At 30.0% G+C, this 24704-nt stretch overlaps 2 protein-coding genes across 2 annotated transcripts; one reads left to right on the top strand and one right to left on the bottom strand.

The window, feature by feature from the left end:
- Positions 1-341: 341 nt before the first annotated feature.
- On the top strand, positions 342-3038 carry LOC149054166 (uncharacterized). Its single transcript, XM_089230618.1, has 2 exons — positions 342-964; positions 1082-3038. Exons 1-2 carry the CDS (start codon positions 342-344, stop codon positions 3036-3038), a joined length of 2580 nt encoding a protein of 859 aa, XP_089086744.1.
- A 4711-nt stretch (positions 3039-7749) lies between these two features.
- LOC149054165 (uncharacterized) lies at positions 7750-8653 on the bottom strand. The gene is made up of 3 exons (XM_089230596.1): positions 8539-8653; positions 8354-8473; positions 7750-8284 (listed from the first exon to the last, which is right to left on the bottom strand). Exons 2-3 carry the CDS (start codon positions 8471-8473, stop codon positions 7799-7801), a joined length of 606 nt encoding a protein of 201 aa, XP_089086722.1. The 5' UTR covers positions 8539-8653; the 3' UTR covers positions 7750-7798.
- Positions 8654-24704: the final 16051 nt, after the last annotated feature.

The following is a 24704-nucleotide window of genomic DNA, read 5'->3' as shown; positions in this document are numbered from 1 at the left end:
TCGTGCGAGTGCGTGTACCGACGTAGTTGTTTGCCGCCGATCGTGCGAGTGCGTGTACCGACGTAGTTGTTTGCCGCCGATCGTGCGAGTGCGTCGTGTACTGACGTCGCAGCTGACTGACTTGTACCTGTGACCGGGTTATAGACGCGGTCACTACGTTTATCAGTGGATTAACAATCGTATTACCATTATTATTGTTCTGTGGTATTACCGATACCGTGCTCGTGAAGTTATCAGTACGTATACGCGACGCTGATACGTTATCTCGGTTCGTCAATCGACGTTAATGATTACGAATAATTCGAATCTGAAAATTCCAAATAGTTAAACCGAATATCGTTATGGCTGACGAAAAGACCACAGGACGCTCAATTAGTGCCCCTTCGTACAACGAATTGTTTGAAGCCGTAACCGAAATGCGGGAAAAGTTACGATTGTTGGAGACTTCGACGGTCACGCAGAGTCCAACAACAATGCCGAACCCTACCACATCCGTAGACTATCGGATATTACCGGATGTAGGCACGTCGATTTGGTCCTTTACCGGACATGAAACAACTTATCAGGCGGAGGATTGGATCAGTTCAGTGGACGGGTTAGCCAATATCAACCAGTGGCCACTGCGATATCGCCTGTTGTATGTACGTTCGCATGTAACTGAAGCAGCACGCAGCTGGTTTCTTCTCGAGCAGTTTGCAGATTGGGACACTTTCGTCCAGAGGTTCCGTACGACGTTTGTGCGCACGCCCAGAAAGGCAGACCTGTGGCGAGATCTCGAGGCACGCATCCAAATGTCTAATGAGCCGTCGATAGACTATTTCTACGCTAAGGTTGGTTTGTGTCGTTCGCTCGCTTTGACATTCGCCGAGACGCGAGATTACGTTCTTGAAGGACTGAGGTCCCAACAACAGTCGGATTGGGTTTCGGGCCGTAGGCAGTCAGACTGCGATGAATTGTTGGTTAGGTTAGGTTAGGTTAGGTTAGGTTACATACGCGACTGGGAACGCTTGCGCTCGAAGAGGGAGCAATTGTTTCCATCAACGATACCTAATCAAAACAAACCTTCGGTGTATGCAACCAGACAGTCAAACGCAACTACATTGTCTCAAAGGGCCGACGTCGCGTCGACATCTAAACATTTCGTCAAGCCAAAGAGTGAATCGATCAGTAATCCTACGTTGGACAGACCACTCAAGAGGATCGATACACCGACCTGGTCTCGCCCCTTGGAGATCAATTGTTATAACTGCCGTGGGCGAGGTCACATTTCTCGGGACTGCCCGCTACCTCAGAAACCGATGAAATGTACCGGATGTGGGTCGAATCAACATCGTCGGAATAATTGCCCTACGTCGACGATTACGCGGGCCGAGAACACTAAACCCGAGCAGGCGTTGCGAGTCGACACGCTGTCGAGTGCCCAAAGACCGAATCCGTTCGTAAAGGAGGTACTATTGAATCAAGTACCGTTCACAGGTCTCATCGACACTGGATGCTCCTCAGTATTGGTACGTCAATCCGCTGCGACGATATGTCGTCTTAACGTCGAACCGCAGGTGTGTCCGCTCTACACCGTTGGTAGTGTCGATCGACCGAGCGCTAACGCCGTGGGGAAGGCGATCGCAAATGTGACGATCGATGGTGTTGTTGCAGACTGTCATGATGTAAAGATAGTGAACGACGATCTTATTCCTGTCGATGTGTTAGTGGGACGCACCTGGCTGGAGCTCCCGCACGTCAATTATTATAAACAGGAAAATGAAATTGTTTTTGAAACGAACTGTCATCTCGAAGGCAGAGTACTGACTGACGATGTGAGTAACGAGGGTCCTCAAGTATTAACGGTTGAGTGCAATGCGAGATTGACCCCGAATGAACCGATTACCGACGACGAGGTGACCTTAGGCCCAGAGTTGGACCCGACAAGCCGTAGGTCTCTGATGACGCTCATCAACCGTTATCGCGACGCGTTTGCTAAATCGATTGGTGAGCTAGGGTGTACTAATGTTCTTACGATGAACATTACCGAGATCGAAAATTCAACACCTGTTAGGATGAAGCCGTACAAGACCTCACCGACCGATCGACGGATCATATCAAAAATACTACAAGACTGGAAACAAGCTGGCATTATTGCAGACTCTACTTCCGCTTATGCAAGTCCGGTGTTATTGGTAAACAAAGCGAACGGCGAGAAAAGACTATGTGTCGACTACCGGAGACTGAATCAGCAGACGGTGACGCAGCCATTCCCAATGCCTGACGTTGATTCCCAGTTAAGTAAGCTAGCGGACGGACGCATATTCACGACTTTAGATTTATCTAATGGATTCTTGCAAATTCCCTTGTCGGAGGATGCTAAGGAGAAAACAGCTTTTGTGACAGAAGAAACCACGGCAAGGTTCGAAAGAATGCCTTTCGGCCTTAAGGGTGCTCCCGCAACCTTCCAGAGGTTAATGGCTGTCGTCTTTAAGGACCTGAGCGAGGCTGGCAAGGTACATACCTACCTTGACGATATCATTATACCATCTAAGTCCGTGGAAGACATGTTGGATGTACTGGAGGCAGTATTGAGAGCCCTCGTAAGAGCAAATCTTACGTTAAAACCCTCCAAGTGTTCATTCGGAATGAGCACTCTGGACTACTTGGGTTTCCGGATCGCGGAGGGCGTAATACGTCCGGGACGCAAGGTCGAGGCGCTCGTCAACTTTCCGCAACCCCGCGACGCGCATGAAGTCCGGAGGTTCTTAGGGCTTGCCGGATACTTCCGGCGCTTCATTGTAAAATACGCCGAACTAGCAGAGCCGCTCACACTACTTACCGCGAAGGACGAACCATACAAGTGGCAGGAAGAGCAGCAATTAGCTTTCAAAAAATTAAAACACGCGTTGTGTTCGGAGCCGGTCGTTGCTATGTATAATCCCGATGCCAACATCACCGAGGTACACACTGACGCGAGCTCGAAGGCACTTTCCGGAATATTATTACAAGGTCAGACATCAGCTCAATTAAAAATGGTCTACGCTGTAAGTAAATGAACCACGTCGGCGGAGGCGAAGTACCACTCCAGTCGATTAGAGCTCTTTGCGATTATCTGGACCTTGAATAGGCTACGACAATATCTACTAGGTATGCGATTTACGGTTGTGACTGATTGCCAAGCTCTTGTATACCTGAACATACACAAGACCACTAAACCTCAAATCGCCCGCTGGTATGAGGTTTTCCAAGAGTTTGACTTGGAGATCAAATATCGGCCAGGAGTACGTATGCCTCACGTAGACGCGCTTAGTCGAGCGCCGTACGACGAAGAAGACACTGTCAGGTCAGTGGAGGCGGAACTGTCAGACCGAGTCAACGTATTCGTAGCGATGTCTAAATTCGAGGCAGTACGTTTAATGCAAGCTACGGACGAAAACATCCGTAACATGGTAGAAACGTATACCGGAACTCGCGATCGAACCGACGGAGTGATCGAAGATGTAAATGGATATCAAGTAGTCGAGGGTGTGCTCTACAAAATTTATCAAGACCGCCCGTTGTTAGTTATACCTAAGGCTATGCAAAAAGGGATTGTGATCGCGGCTCACGACTACGCCGGGCACTTTTCCGTCGATCGCACCGTCGCGCGCATACTCTCCGACTATTGGTTCTCCGGAATGAGACGGTACGTCAAGCAGCACATTGCCATGTGTGTAGATTGTCTCGTTAACAAGAAGCCCGCTGGATCAAAACCTGGATATTTGCATCCGATACCGCCAGGAAGACGGCCGTTTCAGGTGATCCATATTGATCACCTCGGACCATTTGAAACGACAGCAGCAAAAAACAAATATTTACTTGTTCTGATTGATAATTTTACCAAATACACGCTACTATTTCCGTGCAAAATAACCAACACTGCCGCTGTCCTACGCGCTCTAAATAAATTTTGTACGGAACGCGGCATTCCCGAACGAATTGTTTCCGACCGCGGTACGTGTTTTACGTCCCGCGCATTCGAGACGTTTTGCAATGAACGAGGGATTCGACACACCTTAAATTCCACACGGCACCCACAAGCCAATGGGCAGGTGGAGAGGACAAACCGTACGGTCATCGCCTTACTAAGTGTCACTGCAGACGATCACACCAGCTGGGACACGCAACTACGCCAAGTAGAAAACGCGCTAAACACTGCACCTAATAAATCGACAACGAAAACGCCATACGAAACGCTACACGGGTACCTTCTCCGCTTCCAAAAAGGCCTTCTACCTACTCTCAGTCTTACTAGAGACAACTGGCGTGACCCGTGTGATGTACAAGCCGAGGTGCGCGAAAACATTGTCAACGCACAAAACAAAATGAAAATTGCTTACGACCAGAAAAGACACCGGGCAATAAGATACGAAGTAGGCGAAATTGTGGTGATGATGAAACAATCGACTCCACACTTGTCGAAGAAATTACAGCCGAAATATCGCACTAAGCCGCTGCAGGTGATGGAGGTCTTGCCAAGCGACACATACCGCGTCGCCGAACTCGACACGGACGGGCACGAGATTTACGCGACAACAGCTCACGTTTCGCAACTTAAGTCATGGTCGGTTCTGAGAGCTGGGAACGATGATCCAGACGAAGACGGTAGTGAAACGGAGGATGGAGAAGAAGACCAACTTAGAGAAAACAACCACGTAGAAGGAAGTACCGAGCCAACTGGGACCACTCAATCAAGCCGGGACGATCCAGGTCAAAAACGTGGCGCCAGAGCCAGACGGGCTCCCAAGTATCTCGACGATTTCACCACATGACGATGTAGCTGGCCCGAGGATGGTCCAGCGGTCAGGACGGTCGGTTGTTAGCTCCCTCCAGTGGCAACACTGGAGAGTGCCGACACACGACTCGACCGCGCTAAACATTAAACAGTTACACGGGACCCACGGTGCGCGACGCATGCCACCGACGTACGGTCGCCGACGACTGCCGATAATTCATGTTATACTTATGTTAACCTATACGTCTCTATCTTTTAAAATAATAAAGTGCTAAGTGTATGTAATAACCACTGTTGTTAATTAATCCTGACCATAGCTTTCAATCATCATAATAATTCACGTATTCCCATAGGAATCCGTCTAATATAGTATTTAAAAAATTATACGTCTCCCCTAATTCATAATTACTGGTTGTAAGAGTGGGCGAAAATGTCTCCGAGCGCGCGTCATTTTCATCGTTGCCGGTGATCTCAGACTCGTCTTCACTCATGTTATCATTTTCTAAATCTTCAACCGCATTTTCATAGTCTTCTACTGCACGCGTTCTAACACTATATTACGAATGATTAAATAATATACATTTTAAAAATAATATAAAGATCATACTTACAGTTCTATACCATATATATTTATTAAATCATTCGTATTTAGTAGCGGGTTCAATACTCTTCGTCCACCTCTCGATGTAGGTAACGCAAATACGAATAAAGATAAAAATTCCATTATTGAAATCATTTTGAGAAAAAATAAAACAGAAAGTTAATAAATGCGTAAAGACTGAGAAAACACGGAGCGCAGAGAGTACGTAAAAATATGGGTGTCTAGAACAGACAGACTGACTGTGTCTCGGCAGACGACAGAGTTACTGGGCAGAAATCCCGATATTTTATGATTGGGGACTTGGGGTTGGGTAATGAATAGGATTTGAGATGATCTCTAAAAATATATAATATTATATTGTCTACAATAACCTTCCCGCAATCGATACTTTGTGCGTTAGGTTGACCGAGTACCTAGTAAAATATACAAACAATAGTGTACGGCGTCAGGATTTCTCATGTACCAATCGTTTGAATTTTTCAGCAGAAAAATGTTCTTTTACACACCTGTAAATATCCTACGTATCGTTATGCTAGCTGTATAATATTATTTCAATAAAATCCAAATATTATCATAATTTTTTAATATATTATTTAGATATAACTTATGAAGTTTCTTAAAAATAGTTGCTATAATAATACCGACATATACCGCTTTGAGAATCGCTATTATTGATATTATGCTACTCAAAGAATTATAGAACTTGTTTGGTTATACAGATATATTTATTGAAAGGAGATATTATTTAACTAAAATACAATAAGTAGATACGTTAGTATTAAAATAATAATTACTGATGAAGCGTACTACCAAATTTCATATGTACTTGATCCGAAATACGCATTACGTGAATCTTCAACAGAAGAAATATTTTTATGATCGTATATAATATCTAAAGAGTCTAAAAAATTTTTTTTTTACATTTGTTTTTAATTTCATTGCTTATAATTATATTATTTTTACTTATAATAAAATTTAAATCGACGTCTTTACATTTTAACTCTAATATCTTAAAAATTAAATTACACCAATAATTAGGGCTAACCGGATTTGTTCGTCGAGTGATACTTTTTCGGCTAATTTTTTTTTCCAAAAGTCATGTCCTCTATCGCATTTTATCTGATATACGCTTTCAAATAGCTCGCGTAACAATACCTCGAAATCATATCCTGAAAATGTCGCAAGCTCGTCTATTAACCATACTAATTTAGTTTTATAAAATTTCCTACTTACAATAGAAAACCAAGTTGAATTATTAACTAAATGATAATTTTTACAAAACTCCCCTTTTTTTATTCGACAATCATTGCATAAAATTGAAATCGATCAATCCACACCACACGAAGCTACAAATCTTTCCTCGAACGATTTTTTCAAAATAATGTTTAATACTTCGTTAACTGAATAAAAAAATAACAATGTAACTTAACATAAAATAATATAAAAATATTCTTACATGATTCAGTATCCATAATTGACTCGTTGTCTTCGTTTTTTAAATTAATAAACGTGAAAAGATTTTAAGTAATATTATGTAGTATAAAAATTAATTAAAAATTAGATGTACTTATGAGGACTGTTGAACGCATTGTGATTTAATATAAAAATTATTTTAGTGGTATTTAAAAAATAAAATGAATTTTAGGGGTATGGAAATATGTCTATATTTTAACCTAACCTGAAATATTTGCACTTATATAGCTTCCATCCATACCCCCTAAAATTCATTTTATTCTCTAAAAAATAGTATATTTTTAAATTTATTAGTATATTATTTTTAAATGTAATATATAAAAAATTGACATGGGTGTTGATAAATACCTACATGGGATTTCTGAAATAATATAAACTATCGTATGGTTATAAAGAAAAGTTTATTATTACTATACACAATATATATATATATATATATTAAGCCAAGTTTCTTATTCTTTACAATATAAATCTAGTTGTATCAAAATCTATGTATGTTAATATCGTTAACGCATTCAACGTCCAATCTATCGTCATGTTTTCCCTGGTGCGCTCAGAGTCTGTAACCGCAATTCTTCGAAGACCATACACTAGCTGCATGATTATATAATATTGTGTTGGTAGACGATTATTTTCATGAATACGACACATTTTTAATTTTCTAGTAAAATACTATAGTAAAACTAATCTCTCAATAACACTATACGTATGGTTGACGTTATATTATATCATGAGCGGTTATTAAATTCATGTGATTTGAAATATATAACGCACCTAAAGTATACAATGGTTGTTGGGTGAAACCTTAGAAGAATAGAGGCTGCCATATCAAGAATTGTATGTTACTCGGTGAAACATATGATATTATTTTCAAACAATATTATTAAATGGAATTTACGAAATAATATAAAGTGTCGTATGTTATAAAGAAAAATTTATTATTACTATATACATTTTTTAAAATTATTTTACAAATGTTTTTTTAAATCTTCGTATACATCCATATGACGACTCATCTCTTCATCATTGACGTCTTCGCCCCAATTATTCCCGTACACATCCATAAGTTGATTCAACTGCATGTCGTATCCGCCATCGGCTCCATTTGGCGTGGGACTCATCGCTGGTTGTTGTATACCCAGAATTAAGTTATTGTGTTCCCGAAGTGGTCTGGGCAATGGCAGGTCTAACATGCTGGGTGAAATAGTAGATTGTGTTTCAAATTCCGTTAAAAAATCGTTTCTCACTCTGAGCACAAGCGGTCTAGGCGTTGTATCCTCAAACATGTCGGGTGACGACGGATCAGACTGAATCGGCGACAAAGATCGGAAACAATTCTGAGATAACCGCGGTAGTGATGGTGTTGTAGGTGGATGAATTGGTGAAAACACGCGATACCAAATACCCATCTGTGACTCTTGGTGAGTGGAGTACCCGCTATCTTCGGATGGATTCTAAATAATAGAGAATAATATTAACTTTATTTATGTATTTTATTAGGTATTTTAAAATTATAAACTTACTATAGCTCCATATCCGTAATCGTCCACTCTTTGTGCGAAAAGGTTAACTTCTAGAGGTATCCTCTCTAGGATCCTCCTATATTCTTCACCGTCAAAACTTGGTGTTGAATTATTAGACATCTAAAAAAATCAGATACGTAATTTATTAAATAATTTTTGAATGATACGAAACAAAATATACTTACATTTTGCAGATTGTAGATATACGAACGAAATAATGAATATAAAAATCTTATATGTCAACAAAATACTTGTTTGGTTATATACACCAGTAGGTAGTATGCAGGAGTAGAGTCGAAATGGAGACTAGTTAGCCGGTTCGATTCTAACACCAGATTATTATATTTTTTGAAATGAAAAACGTTATTAAAGACGGTGATAATGTGTACAATAATATGTGTGTACAATAATATGGTGTCTACAATAATATGCTAATAGTATATATATACCATTCCTGGCGCACTTTTATTTTATCAGTAAAAGATCACAAAGAAAACAATGTGCAAAAAGATCAGACAATTGAAATGCAATAATTATTAAAATATTTTTCATAGAACTTATGATATTAATAATTGAAAATTGAAATGCAAATATAATCGCAAAATATTTTATTATATTATATTTTCAATTTTTTTTATTTTGATTTTTATTTAATGTATTAAGATGGTTTACAAAATTATTTTTATCTATATTTGTTTTATGATGTCCCCAAGCTAAAGTATCAATACCATTTTCCAAAACAAATCTTTTATCATTATAAGCACTTAAAGCTTTATTGTTTTGTTCTACAGTAAAAATATCATGCAGCTTAGTTCTGAATAAATTTTGTTTAACATATTTTGATTTTTTTGTTAGTAAACTATTTTCAAAATCATTAAAACATATTTTATTTTCCACAACATTTTTTTTAACACCTTTAGATTTTTTAATTTCCTATTCACTATCTAAGATTCGATGTGAATATAATTTCATTTTAAGGATCTTAAACCTATAAATTCAGTCATAATTTTTCCGTTTAACTCATCTTTAAACTTACCTAAGACTTTTTTGTTAACTAAAGGTAAACCATAAATATTATCTTTTGAATAACCTGATGTATCAAAATAATCATCAATTAATGATCTATCTTTATTATCTATCTTTATATTTATATCATGATAGAAATCATCAGTTTTTATTTATAATATTAGTGAGTCTGTATCTGTATATAATAATCTAACTCTATTTCCATATTTTTTCTATATTATATTATAATAAAAATCATACATTAACAAATTAGATAAATCTAAAATACACATTCCTATATGTATATTGGTTGTTTGAAAGATATTTGACATCATTTCATATGGATTGCAGCTAAATTCTCTGTAAAAATTGTTCTTTTATCAAAATTTGGTCTCGCAATTAATTTGTCTAGTTTTGAAACATTAGAACATAATTTTATATCATCATGGTTTCTCACATTCATCATAGTACGTCCATAAACACTATTGTTCATTAATTTGAAATATTCTTTTTCAAACTCATTCTTAGCTTTTGATCTAAGATTAGTATTGAAATCAATATACACTTTTAACCAAGGAGATTGACTAAATTCTAATACTCTATGCATTTTCTCTATCTTTAAACCTAGTTTAATATATAATTTTAGTGTTTCATAATGTATTATATATTTTTCTTATCATACAAAGTTGTTAATAATTTTGGGAGTTGTTTGTCATCAAAATGTCTTTCTGGTGCTAAAGGGAAATCTGAATGTAGATCATGAAGTTCTTTAGGGTAAGATAAATCGACTTCTAAAATATAACCTTTACATGATTTATCAGAAATATTCATTACATAAAAATCATTCAGATTATCAACCCATTTGAAATCTCCAGTAGGTAAATATTTACTCATTGCCCAACCATAAAGATTATTTGCATCCAAGTATTGTAAAAATATTGATTCATTATTTTCTTTAAATTTATCTCCCATATATTTATTATTTGCTTTTGAATATCTTTGACTACATTGAGATAAGCCCCCTCTTATTCTGGATTCAAACATCAATATTTGATCGATATCTGTTAATAAATCTAGCTTTACTTTTGTCATTCTTAACATGCTATCCCACGCAAATTCTGTGTAATACCACAGAATATCTAATTTATAATTTTTTAAAGAAATGTCTCTAAAATTTTCCACTATATCTGTTAATAGTAAAACATCAATCTTATTATATAAACTGGTGAATTCACGAAGATTTTGTATATTAAATACTTTCCAAATTTTTTGTGAGTTTTCATATTCCTCTTTGGTTATATTTTTATCAGTGAGAGAACTATAGAATTTTTCTATAGGTGGTAAACATGTTTCATTAAATTTATCTTCAGAATCCATATACTCATAAGGATAAGCTAACTTTCTAGTAACTAAATCTAAATATTCTTCAGGAAAATATTTACTAAGTTCTTTAAATTGATGTTTTTCAAGATTATTTGCTAGTTTATCTAAAGAACTTGGTAAAAATTTAAATGAATCAATAAATCTTAATTCTGTTGTTAATATTGTTTCTTCATCTTTGATCACTTTTGTACGTTTTATAATTTTTGAAAACGAAATATATTTTTCCTCATTATTTGGAATTAATTTTATATCATTGTCATCATTCCCAAATTCTTTTATAAATAGATGAGCATCATAACCTGATAGATTATGACAAACGATTGGAATAAATTTAGGGTTTTGATAAGTAAGATTACATATAGCCCCTCTATATTTACCAGTCAAATGATCATGATCGCAAACTTTTCTCATATTAATGTTTTTATTTTTTATTTCTTTTTTCCTTAGATATTGATATTTTTTAATATTTTCATAATCATTATATTGTTTATAATATTCAATAGCATTATGAAAGATTTTTAATTTTTTCTCTAACCTTGGAGATAATTCACTTAATAATCTTTCACATATATGACATTTGATAGAATTATTAAAATTATTTTTTTGGTCTGCAGTCATCAATTCCATTGGAACTATTTTATCATATATTTCTGAAATAGCTATTTCTTCATCATACATACATCTTAAAAATTCTTGAGCTACATTTGGACCAGAATATACTACAGGAGGTTTATAATCACCATTACTATATTTAATATAGTAACAAAAATTATTAGGTATATGTTTCTGATAACATTTTGTAAAAGACTCTTTATCATTTGGTTGACAAGTGTATATTGGTACGAGTGTACATTCATAGTCAAAAATAATCTCAAAAGGGATTCTTAAAGAATGATTATACTTCTAAAATTCTAAAGTTTTATTAAAAGGTTCTGGTAGAATCATTTTAGCAGCTTTATTATTACCACAATAATGTTTATGTTCATTTAACTTATTTTCTGTATCAAAACTATTTAAACACATTTTACATAAAAATCTTTTACCATCTTTTGTCATTTGACTTCCTACTAATTTCCATAAATCCTTAATCCAACAATAATGACCTTTATTCTCATTATCCTCTCTTAAATACAACAAATCTATATGATTAGTTTTTTCAATTTTAGTTATTTCTAGTGGTAAAATTATATGTGTATATTGTCCTTGTTCTTCTAGATAGTAAATATTAATAGAAATATCCTCTGTTTTTTTAACAAATTTTGGAACGTCTGTGATTTTTACTGGAAAATTAATACCTTTTAATTCTTCATCAAATTCATTTTCCCATTTTTATATTTTGTAACTCTTTGTGCATCTTTTTTAACATCTTTACTATGTAAAGTAGAGAGTATTGACCAAAGAAAACATTTATCATCTTCATTTTGAACATTTATAACAGCGTGTTTATTTTGAATATCTTCAGGTAATGGAATATATGAAGAACCTTTAAAAGGAACATATTTATTAATATTTATTCCCAAACTTAAACTTTGATCAAGTCTCCATTGAGATTCTTTCATTACAAAATCTTCTATTTCATTTACAATTTTAATTTTTACATTTGTATAAAACTCATTTAAGTTAGAATTTTTTGTTAAAATTTAATTTTGTGTTTTAAAATTACATTCTTTATATATCATATCTTCTTCAGATTTACCTTTCTTATATATAGCTAACATCATAATATTTACTTTTAAATCTTTCTTTTTTAATTCATGTTTAATGCTTCCTATTACTGGGTTATCTAAACGATTTAAAAACACTTGTGGATCTTTAATACCCATGTTATTTTTAATAACATAAGTTTGTAATCTACTTTTAAATGCAGTTTCTTCAATTTTTAGAATAGGTCGATTATCTTTCTTTTCAAACATTTTTACACTAAAATTAAAAACCTTATGTGGTTTTGGTATTCTTTCTTTTTTTAATCTTATTTGTTGTTGTGGTTTTGGTATTCTTTCTTTTTTTGTTCTTATTGGTTTTGTTGGAATTTTATTGTACATTTTATTAAATTTAGGTTTAATTGTTTGATCTACATCATTTGTTTGATGACGAATAGATTTCAAATGTCTAGATGTTTTTTTGTTATCCATTTTATTAATATTAATATTTCCTTTAACTAAGGAATCAATTTTATTTAAACTTTCCATTCTTCATTATAGAGGATATTATTTTTTTTTACATTCAAATTTTTAATAGAAATTATTCTATTAAAAATATACTTTTAAAAACAGATAAGAGTTGACCTACTTACTATCCCACCTCTCGTCTGTTGTATTATAGATATCACTTCCTTTAACTCATGCCATTTAAAAACAATGTGAAACATATCGTCGATTTATTTAATTTAATATTATTTTAATATTAAGATCCCATAAAAAATTTACACATTTTAAGATTTCCTAAATCTTGAACAACCTTAACATCTTCTAGAAAACGATGTCTATAATTACCTATTGTAATTATCATATCATTGGCTATTCTACAAAGTTCTGACCAACTTAGTGAACGTAATAGTTTAGAAATATAAGGATTTCTAGTATTATCATCTTCTTGGTCAATAATGAAAATATTTCCATAAATTGGAATTTTATGTAGATTATAATTAATGATTTCAGTATTATCATGATATTTAAAAGCACAAAATTCAACATAAAAATTATCTTTTTTTGAAAATTTTTTCATATATTTTTTTATATCATTTTTCATTAATTTCAAATAATTATATTTGTTTTGTTTTTCTTGATTAATTGGTAATCCTTTGTATGTTTTATTATATCTAAAAGGTGCAATTGTTTGATCTATATCATTTGATTGATGACGAATAGTTTTCAAATGAGCAGCCCAATTTTTGCTATCAACTGTTAAGTTACATTTATCACAAATTTTGGGAGGATATGTTTTTTTGTTATTCATTTTATTATTATTATCAATTTCTTTAACTAAGGGTTCAGTAATATTTAATATATTCATTTTATTATTGTTATCAATTTCTTTAACTAAGGGTTCAGTAATATTTAATATATTCATTTTATTATTGTTATAATAGAATAATTTCGATTAAAAATAACAATTCATAATATCTGGAGACAATAATAACGTGTGCCCGAATGGGGCACGGGTTAAATATAGAAAAATTAAATAACAATTAAAATATTGTTTTTTGGATCTCTTCGTTATAAAAACTCCCTTCAACCGCAACCGCTTCATTGTTTAAATCTATAATTTTATAGGTTATAGGATTTGTGTTTAAAATTTCATTAACTATAAACATTTCTGTTGTCCAATTATTACTGTATTTATTAGCAAATGTTTTTTTATAAGCTTTTATTCTGACTCTATCACCCACGCTAAATTTTATTTTTAATTTAGGTTTGTTTTTTGTATAAAATAATTTGCGTAGAACAAGGTCTTCGTTAGATTTATTTACTTCACAAGGTTTCATACCAATAGATCTATGTATATCATCAAAATTATATTCATCTATTAAAGATTGTAAAATGTTAAACCATTTTTTAGATTTTTGCATTTCAAATTTTATTCTCATTTTTTTGTTTAATGTTCTATTAAATCGCTCAATAATTGCAGATTTTTCTTCGTTTTGAGTATGATACATATGAATATTATATTTTTCCAAAGTTTGTTTAAAATGTTTATTTACAAACTCCAAGCCTTTATCAACATGTAGTAATTTTGGTGGTTGATGTTTTTGTGATTTAGCTTGTTTTATTATTTCTTCAAATGTTTTTGAAACACTAATACCATCTTTATTTTTGAGTGGTAATGCCCATACAAATTTTGAAAAAGTATCTATAACAGTAATTATATAACAATAACCTTTATTTTCATTTGAATAATTTCTCATTATAACTAAATCAGCAGCCCATAGATCATCAATACCTTTAGTGATAATCCTTCTTTTAGGAAATCTTAATCTGACTGGTTTATGAAGTTCTTTAGCTAATAAAAATTTGTCTGTATTATTTGAAATATTTTGATTTATAGATTTATTGGTGACGGGTTGTTCAATTTCAGATGATGTTGTAAATTTACTTTTATTTGTTTTACAATCCAAACATTTAGTTGAAATTCTCCATCGACCATTAACTGTTTGCATTTTAATAGGATTTAAATTTTTTGTTCTTTTTTTACATTTAAGACAATGTATAGTTTGTAATAATCCATCGCTCATTTTATATTGCAAAAATTTTTTTTTTTTGATTTTTCCAAAAATCTTTGGAAATAACTTTAGACTATCAGACTAGGAGGGGGACTTAAAGAGAATTAAAATTAAAAATGTTTAAAGCAAAAATGAACTTTCTAACATAAATATTACTGGAGTTATACTTAAATCAAAAATATGAAGTGAGGAGTAAACTTTTAGTATGTAGTGTAGATAAGTATATAAATAATATCTGTGCTGTTCCGACTTGATAATATCAATTATTAAATTAATTATCAGACTTTAAAATATTTAATAATAATAATAATAATAATAATAACAAATATTTTCAATTGAAAAAAAAAAAATGCAAAACATTTACAAAAGTAGTCCCTGCTGTACAGACATCCGAACCTAACACTTTTTTATTATTATTATTATTTTTTTTTTTTCAAACGTCTGTACAGCAGAGACTACTTTCACCATCGTTGTAGCACAACACAATGAGAAGTCGTTATTTGTAGACTCCAGGGACCAGTGAGGAGAACATTGGTAATGATATTACAACCCACTGCGTCTTAAATCCAACTATACTTAACATATAGTTGAACAAGCCACATGTTGTAGCATTGTAATTATCACGACTAAATTTCCCCCAGCCAGTATCGAACCTACTATGAATGCATTCAAAGCCTAACGCCTTACTCACTGAGCCACACTACTCAAGTATGTGTAATAGTATAAAACACTCTATTTAAATAATATAATTGGTATTCGACAAATGATAACATCCTGTAAATGTATACAATAAGTATTATTGTCACCCTATATATTAGATAACACTGCAATAACGGATGTTAAAAATAAATAATCAGTCTAGCTACACAAACGTTGATATATTATATATTATTCTTATTATTATACGTAATTATTCAACGTAGTTATGTTGTTATGCTTTGATATATGTTTAAAAATTTTTATTTTTATTATAATAAATAATAGAAATGGGAAATGAAAAAGTTGAAAGTTATAGTGATAGTTCTACTAATTTGATCATCGAATGTAAACATGAAAATAAACAATGTCTACGTGAAAATGGTAAATATGATAGTGATAGTGATAGTACTAGTGATTATAATGAATATGTCGCATCCACATAGTGAAACTACTCATTTCATGAACTGGATATCCAGATAGTGAAATTCATCCAGATCGTGAATTTTGACGAAAATACATTATATGGACATCCATTTCATGAAACGGACATCCATTTCATGAAATGGACAATACCTATATCGTGTACTTTGTGTAATTATTATTTTATTATAATAATTATAATAATGATTCATAAACTATCATTATACATTTATACGTATATTATATTTAATTTTTCACGATTGATTACTATATAGGTAATTTTCTATATTGTTCTATACACAAAAATATAGCAATTATAGTCAATAAATTATATCATATTACATTATATTTTTATTTTATTTTTCATAAACCATACGTATATTATATTTTATAAACAACAGTGTTACCTATGTCCTATATTAAGTGTTATAAAATATTCATACATTTATACGTATATTGTATTTTATTATATAAATAATTATATTTTAACAAAAATATTTTTATTTTATTTTTCATGAAATTAACTATAATTATAATATTTAACTACCTATATTTCTCTATTGTTTTATTACCTAACAAAATAATTAATTGATTAACTTAAACATACCTCAAATGGCTTAAACTTTACATACATTTTCTCCTTATTATTTATTTTTACACGACGATTGATTATGACATCGACTGTTACATTGCATATTATTTTTAAAACAAGCACACCTACTTGATTGGCAAGGATTTTTTGCCTTACACGAACAAGACAAAAATCCTTGAATATTTTATAACACTTAATATAGGACATAGGTAACACTGTTGTTTATAAAATATAATATACGTATGGTTTATGAAAAATAAAATAAAAATATAATGTAATATAATATAATTTATTGACTATAATTGCTATATTTTTGTGTATAGAACAATATAGAAAATTACCTATATAGTAATCAATCGTGAAAAATTAAATATAATATACGTATAAATGTATAATGATAGTTTATGAATCATTATTATAATTATTATAATAAAATAATAATTACACAAAGTACACGATATAGGTATTGTCCATTTCATGAAACGGACATCCATTTAATGTATTTTCGTCAAAATTCACGATCTGGATGAATTTCACTATCTGGATATCCAGTTCATGAAATGAGTAGTTTCACTATGTGGATGCGACAAATATAATGTATTTAACCTGGTATTATCTCAAATCGGACTATGTAAAAAACAGTGTGAAGAATATGAACAAGAAATCAAGAAACTTAAGAATATGCTTTATTTCCGCAATGTGACAAAAAAGATAGGTAATAGAACAACGTGAATGTGAACGTGAACGTGAAAATCAACAACGACAACGTAAAAACACTAAACGTCGACGTGAACATAATTAATTGATTTACGTAGTTATGTTGTTATGCTTAAATGTATGTTTTTATGTTTCGATGTTTAAAAATTTTTATTTTTTATTATAATAAATAATAGAAATGGAAAATTTTAAAGCATCTTTAAATAAATGCGGCAACACTCAACCAGAATTCAATGATAATAATAAATTCAAAATAGGTCTCGAATCAATGTATTTAAAAAGTTTAAATTTGATTAATATTGAATCAGATTGTAAAATAGAAATTGAACATAGAGAAATATATATAAAAAAAGGTATATATAGCATTTCATATTTAAATAAATTAATTGAACCGGTATTCTTATCTTATAATAATAAAAAAATTCAAATTGAATCTCCTTGTTATTATAAATTAGATGAAAAATTTAAAAAAAATGTAGGATTTGAAAATACAGAATTTGATTTTTCATTAGTTGGTAATACTTTAATGTATTGTCCTACTTCTGAAGAAAAATATATAAATATAGATCAAGAATGTACAATTAGATTAGGTAGAAATGGTGAAATACCGAATATTGAAATTCCAATAGGAATATACACAATAAATGAAATTGAAAATTTAATGAATTGTTATGATTTTCCTAAAATATGTCTTGAATTAATTTATGATTTTTTAAATACTACAGCCTCAATCGGTCTAAGTTTTGATGAATATTTATCAAATTGTTTAGGTTTTGATTATATGGGATATTTAATCCCTATAAATAAGGTTATGGCCTGATTCATGGAAACTAGGTCCTGATATTGAATATAAAATAACAGGATCAAACAAACCAATTTTTTATAGACAATGTTTTTTAAAAAATATAAACGGTGTTATATTTAGCCAAACAAAAAAATCTGATAAAATATATAAAACTGAAATTGAAGGTAACTATTCAATTGATCAATTGAATAGTTTATTACCTTCAAATATCAAATTACTAAATGATAATAATTTTATTAAATTAACTTCAAAAAATACTTGTTTGATAGACGAAAATTTAAAATTAAGTTTAGGGATTGATAATAATTTTTTATATAAACATGTAGGAGATTCTGAAAAATTAGATAGTAATATAAATAAACAATTGTTAGAAGTACATTGCAACATAATTGAAAAGTCTGTTTCATCTATTGATGAAAAAGTTATCGAAGAGGAACTTTTGTTTGTTTTTTATTATGATTCAAATAATCTTTTTATAAGATGTAATCCTATAATGTACAGACAAGTAAATGTAAGAACAATTCAAAAGATAAATATATATATTCTTGATCAAAATGGTGATATTGTTAATTTTGGTGATGATTTTATTATTTATCTTGATCTAATTGAAGAAAAACAAAATAAATATTAAAATTATTTTTCAATAGAAATATTTCTATTGAAAACACAAAAATTTATTCCAGAAAGAGGTGGAGTACTATTATTGTTGTCAGAAAGACATGAACATAATTCTCTTAAAAGAAGTGTAAATCTATTATCTAATTTAATCAGTAAAAGATTCTTCAATTGTTCCTTTTTCGATATCAAATAAAAATAATCAAAGAATATTAGTGTTATTTATTTAACACAAAGCTATACTTCAGTAGATATAAAAACAATAAGAAATAATTTAACTGTTATAATTGTTTTTAATCAGTCAAATTATTATATTGAAAAAATATGGTCCGATTTTATTAGCAAAATTATACCATTAGACAAATTTAAACACATTTTTAGAACTTATTGTAAAACATATGATAAAAAAAATAAAATAAAAACATATGGTTTCATAACAATAGACATAATAAAAAATTTTATCTAAGACAATAAAGGTAATGATATTTTAAGTATTGATGAACGATGAAAATTATTTTTTATGTAATAAATGGATATCAAACAAATTCAAAATGAATTAAAAAATAAAATTAAAAAAAATTTACAAAAAACTTTTAAAAAATCAGATTTAGAACAATCCGAAAAAAATTTAAATTTTATAAAAAAAGATGAAGATGAAGATGAAGGTGACAACAATGAAACAATTAATTCATCTTAGACAAAATTTACAAAAAACTTTTAAAAAATCAGATTTAGAACAATCCGAAAAAAATTTAAATTTTATAAAATAAGATGAAGATGTAGATGAAGGTGAAGATGAAGGTAACAACAATAACGCGTCCCCTTTTCAGGGACATGTTGAATATACACCAAAAAATATACAAAAAATAATTTATCTTAAAAAAAATTTACAAAATAACTATAGAAAACAGTTTTAAACGATAAATATACATCAGAAGAAAAAGTAAAACATTATGAACCAATATTAAAAGCCTTATCAAATGTTGAATCATCTGTTAATGATGTTAAAGAGGTTGCTATTAAAACCGATAATGATATTCAAAAGATGATAATACCTACTCCTTATAAACCTCGTAATCCAGAATTATTACGACTAACAGAAGATCAAGATAATATGAAAACACCTAAAAGTTCTCCACAAATAACAACAAATAAATCTCCTATGCCTAAAAATAAAATAATATCAGGTGAAAATGCGCAAAAATATTTACCAACTTTACCAAATGAAGCTAAAGGCGTTAATCCATTTGGAATATATCATATAAGTAAAACTGATGAATTCATGATCGGAAAATACCCTATAATATTTGACTTTGATGATATAATTTTAAATGGAAAAAAACATATACTAACCCCAGGTATGTGGAGATTATTAACTCATACAGATGTTACAAAATCAGAATTTTATACAAAAGAAGATTTTGAAAATTATGAAAAAATATTAATTGAAACAGATTCAATATACCAAAATAATGATATTAACACAGGAAAACCTAAATCAAGTGGAAGTGCTAAATATAATGAAATGATTAAACCTATTTGGGAAAAAATTAAACTAACATCAACAAAAACTAAAGAAAGTAAACCAAAAACATCAAAAAAAGATAAATCACCAACACTGAAAGAATCACAAAGTTTACCCAAAGGAGAAGGTTTAATAAAATATTCAAATAATCCTATTGAATTTATTTATATCAATAACATAATAAAAATAATTCACAGACTATATTTTATATTAGCAGAAGGAATAGCGGGGGAAATTATGGATTTCATAATGAAAAACTTGGTATTGTTCATTTGTTTAAACGAAACATGGAAACACTGATTGATACTCCCAAAAAAGGTGTTGAATATTTACTACAATCTTTGATAAATTTACCAAAAGAAACAACAAATAAGTTAGAATATAATATTAAACAATTAATTGACAGACTACATGTTATATCATCTGCAGAAAGATCGGGAAAAAACACTTATCATGATGAAAAACTCGAAATTCTTAATTTTTGTATTAAAAAAATAGAAAAGATAATTGATATTCCCGTTAAAGGTGTAGAATACTTAATTTCGTATATTTCACATTTACCAAAGGATATTATAAAAGGTTCAGGGTTTTTTAATGATTTTTTAAATTGTTCCAAATTACCTCCGATACATTGGCCTGGATATAATTATCTAGGACCATTTACAAATTTAGATGAAAATATTCCCCCGATTAACAAGTTAGACGAATATGCAAGAGAACATGATTATTTTTATAAAGATCATAAACATACTAAAACAAGACATATCGCTGATAAAAATTTACAACAAAAAGCAATGGAAAGATTTTATGCTTCTGATAGTTCTTTGAATGAAAAAATCTCTGCTTTGACAACTGCAAATGTAATGAAAACAAAAAGATATTTAGGAATGAATTTAATATTTGAATAAAATTTAATATTTTGTATAATAAATTGCATTTTAAATTAACTGAAAACCATAAAAAAAAAGTTGGCTGAAGCTCATAAAAAAAACTCTAATGCGACAATTCATATTGCTAGTGATAAAATATATAAAGGAGAAAACAAATATTATTTAGATCAAAATCAAATAGATAAATTAAAAAATGCCAAGAAAAAAAATTCTGGAGTAAGGTTAGAGATTACACCGAAGCAAATTAAAGGTGGATTTTTACCATTAATTTTACCTTTTCTAGAAGCTGCAGCAGTAACTACTCCAGCTTTAATTGCATTGTATGATAGTTATAAAGATAGTAAACATAAGAAAAAAATAGAAGAGGAAATAATTCGACACAATAAAGAAATGGAAAAAAATAAAGGTTCTGGATTGAAGACAAATAAAAAAAAAAATCGAAAAAATGATTAATTTCGATATATCAACATTTAGAAAAAACATTAAAAATTATCCAGGTTGTTATACAACTTTTTGGAGTAAAGTTAAAAATATAAATATCGAACCGTTAAGTAATTTTGATATAATAAAATTTGGAAATAATATAAAAAATTTTAGAGGTTGTTTCATGATAAATTAATTACCTGAAAAATGAATGTGGGATATTTAATTTAAATAATTCTACTCAAAGTGATTCTCATTGGGTTGCATGGAAAAAAATAAAAAATTATAAAATATATTTTGATTCATTTTCGAGTACTCCTCCTCCTGAAATTTTAAATTATTTAGGTGATGATAATCTGTGGTATAACAATGACAAGTTTCAAAACTAATGATCCTCCTATATGTGGACATTTATGTTTAGAATTTATTGACAATTATAAAAAATTTATTTAAATATAATATATTAAGATATTTTTAATAGAAATATTTCTATTAAAAAATGATGATTATTTAGTTATATTCTAAGCAATTTGTGATCGGAATCTGTACCTCCCATGCCAAGAAATCTTGAAAAACACAAATATCATGAAGATATTTGAATAAAAAAGTACCTGTTGTAATTATTAAATCATTAGCTATCTTACAAATTTCGAGCCAAGTTGGTGATTCTAGTATTTTAGAAGCATAAGGCTTTCCATTTCCAGAAATATTGTGTCCATTATCGACGATTATAATATTTCCTTTAATAGGAATTGCATTTAGATTATATTTCATGATTTTAATATTTTTATTATTAGTAATATAGTATTCATATTTACAAAACTTAACAAATATTTTATTATTTAATATTGATTTTTCTATTTCATTTTGCATTTCATTTTCTTGTAATTTATTAAAATCTTTGAAAGTTGTATCCATTGTTTTATTATACATTTCAATTCCTTTAACTAAGGTATTCAATTTATTTTTAATACATATTTTGCATTTCAATTTTAATTATTAATTTTATAAGTTTTGCGAAAAATATTTTAATAATTATTGCATTTCAATTGTCTGATCTTTTTGCACATTGTTTTCTTTTCAGTTCATTCCTATTTTTTGACACTCACCTTATTTGGGTGTGCGTTATGGGCATTTATGATATTTTTATGTAATTGAATGATAGTTTTATTTTGCATTTGTATTTCAATTTATTTTTTTTCAAAATTTTTCGATTTCATTTCGTTATTTCATTTCTGATGTTATTCTGAACTTATATCAATTATTTAATTTATGATATTTTATTGAAGGAATATTAGTTATGATATTTCTGATGTTATTAACATATTATAAATTTTTTTTTGGGGAATATTGCAATTCAATTTTCAATTATTTATATCATAAGTTCTATGAAAAATATTTTAATTATTATTGTATTTCAATTTTAATTATTAATATGTTGTATTATGAAAAATATTTTAATAATTATTGCATTTCAATTGTCTGATCTTTTTGCACATTGTTTTCTTTGTGATCTTTTACTGATAAAATAAAAGTGCGCCAGGAATGGTATATATATACTACTTATGCTGTACAATAATTATGGTGTGTACTATAATTATGGTGTGTACGATAATATGGTGTGTACGATAATTATGGTATGTGTATGATAATAATATTGATAACTAGGTGGCTGTTGTTCCCATACGCTGATAAAGAATGTTGATAACGATAAGTGTTGTCACATGCTCGCTATGTGTTGGTTACTAGTCGGGCGAACTCGGCGGTGGTCGGCGGGGGAGGGGTTAAATATACGTCACACACGTGACGAGTCGGGCGGCGGGCGAGGAGGTCGAGGAGGTGGAGGAGGTCGAGGTGGTCGTAGGGATGCGGAGGTCGAGGAGGTCGAGGGGATGAGGTTTCAGAACATACCTTTATATCCTATTTAGGACATAGGTAATATACCCTGTTGGGAGTTTTTTCAGACTCGTTTTATCTTTATCACTGCATTTTATATGATTAAAATTACTAATAATATGCAACAACGTTTGCATAAGTAAAATTAAACTCGACAATGACTAAAATATCTCATAGTTTAATTTTTTTCTAACGTGATTAATAACTACAGAAATTCGACTGGTTATTTTTTATTACCTACATAGTCAATTTGTAAATCTTGTTTTGAGAAAAATGTATACGGTAAAAAAAATTATCTAAGTCAAATGGTTGATTTTTTACAATTTTTTTAAATATCAATATTCTTGTTAAGTAAATTACGATCTAGTTTATATTATGTATGAAACATTATAATTAAAACAAATTGAAATTGTAACTATTTAAAAATGTTCTTTTTTTTTAAATATTGATTAGAAAAAAAGTTATTTCATTTGTCAGATCCCCGTGGGGTACCCTGTAGATACAGTATTAGAATAGGTATCTTAAAAACATCAACCGTTGAATGATTGACTTCTGAATTACCTAAGCTAATTTCACTGTCTACTTCAATACTTAAATGAAATTGTATACACAGCATATGTTGCTTGAAATTTTAATCTTCGGACACTTTACATAATAATGATTTTCTTCATTTAACTCCCTGCCAGTCTATGTATTTCAAACTTTAAATTTTAAAATCAAATATTCAGAAAATGAAAATTGTTTTAACATTACTATCTTATAATCTTTTTTCATCCAAGAGTTGTATCAACAACTGTTTCCCTTATACGAGTTCCAAAGATTGAAAAACTATCCGCATTGATTTTAAAAGTATAACAAGTGTTAATCTTGGAATCTGATGGGGCCATTAGGACGCTAATCTTAAATATTACAATAATTACATTTTAATTTTGAAAATTCGTAAGATTAATATACCAAATAATATTCACTAGGATTAATAACAAGTGGAATTTTATATAAATCAAACATTTTAAATTGAACTTTTTATTTTAACACGGTACACTGTGGTATTCACAATATATTTATGGCAAATGTCTATGCCATGAATAGCGTTAAATATATTTATTATTTTTTTTTTTTTTAATTAAATTTAATTAATTAAATAAAAAAATACATTCAAAAG

The sequence above is a fragment of the Diuraphis noxia genome, unplaced genomic scaffold (assembly GCF_037042655.1).
Source record: "Diuraphis noxia isolate RWA-SAM2 unplaced genomic scaffold, SU_Dnox_SAM2 contig0010, whole genome shotgun sequence".
Taxonomy (NCBI): Eukaryota; Metazoa; Arthropoda; class Insecta; order Hemiptera; family Aphididae; genus Diuraphis; species Diuraphis noxia.
This window is presented reverse-complemented; position numbering and strand designations above follow the sequence as displayed.

Excerpts from the sequence above, each read along its gene's own strand:
- LOC149054166 (XM_089230618.1), top strand. The coding sequence starts at position 342 with ATGGCTGACGAAAAGACCACAGGACGCTCAATTAGTGCCCCTTCGTAC. Across the intron at positions 965-1,081 it reads TGCGATGAATTGTTGGTTAG|ACAGTCAAACGCAACTACAT; the intron begins GTTAGGTTAGGT and ends GTATGCAACCAG.
- LOC149054165 (XM_089230596.1), bottom strand. The coding sequence starts at position 8,473 with ATGTCTAATAATTCAACACCAAGTTTTGACGGTGAAGAATATAGGAGG. Across the intron at positions 8,285-8,353 it reads ATTACGGATATGGAGCTATA|AATCCATCCGAAGATAGCGG; the intron begins GTAAGTTTATAA and ends TCTATTATTTAG.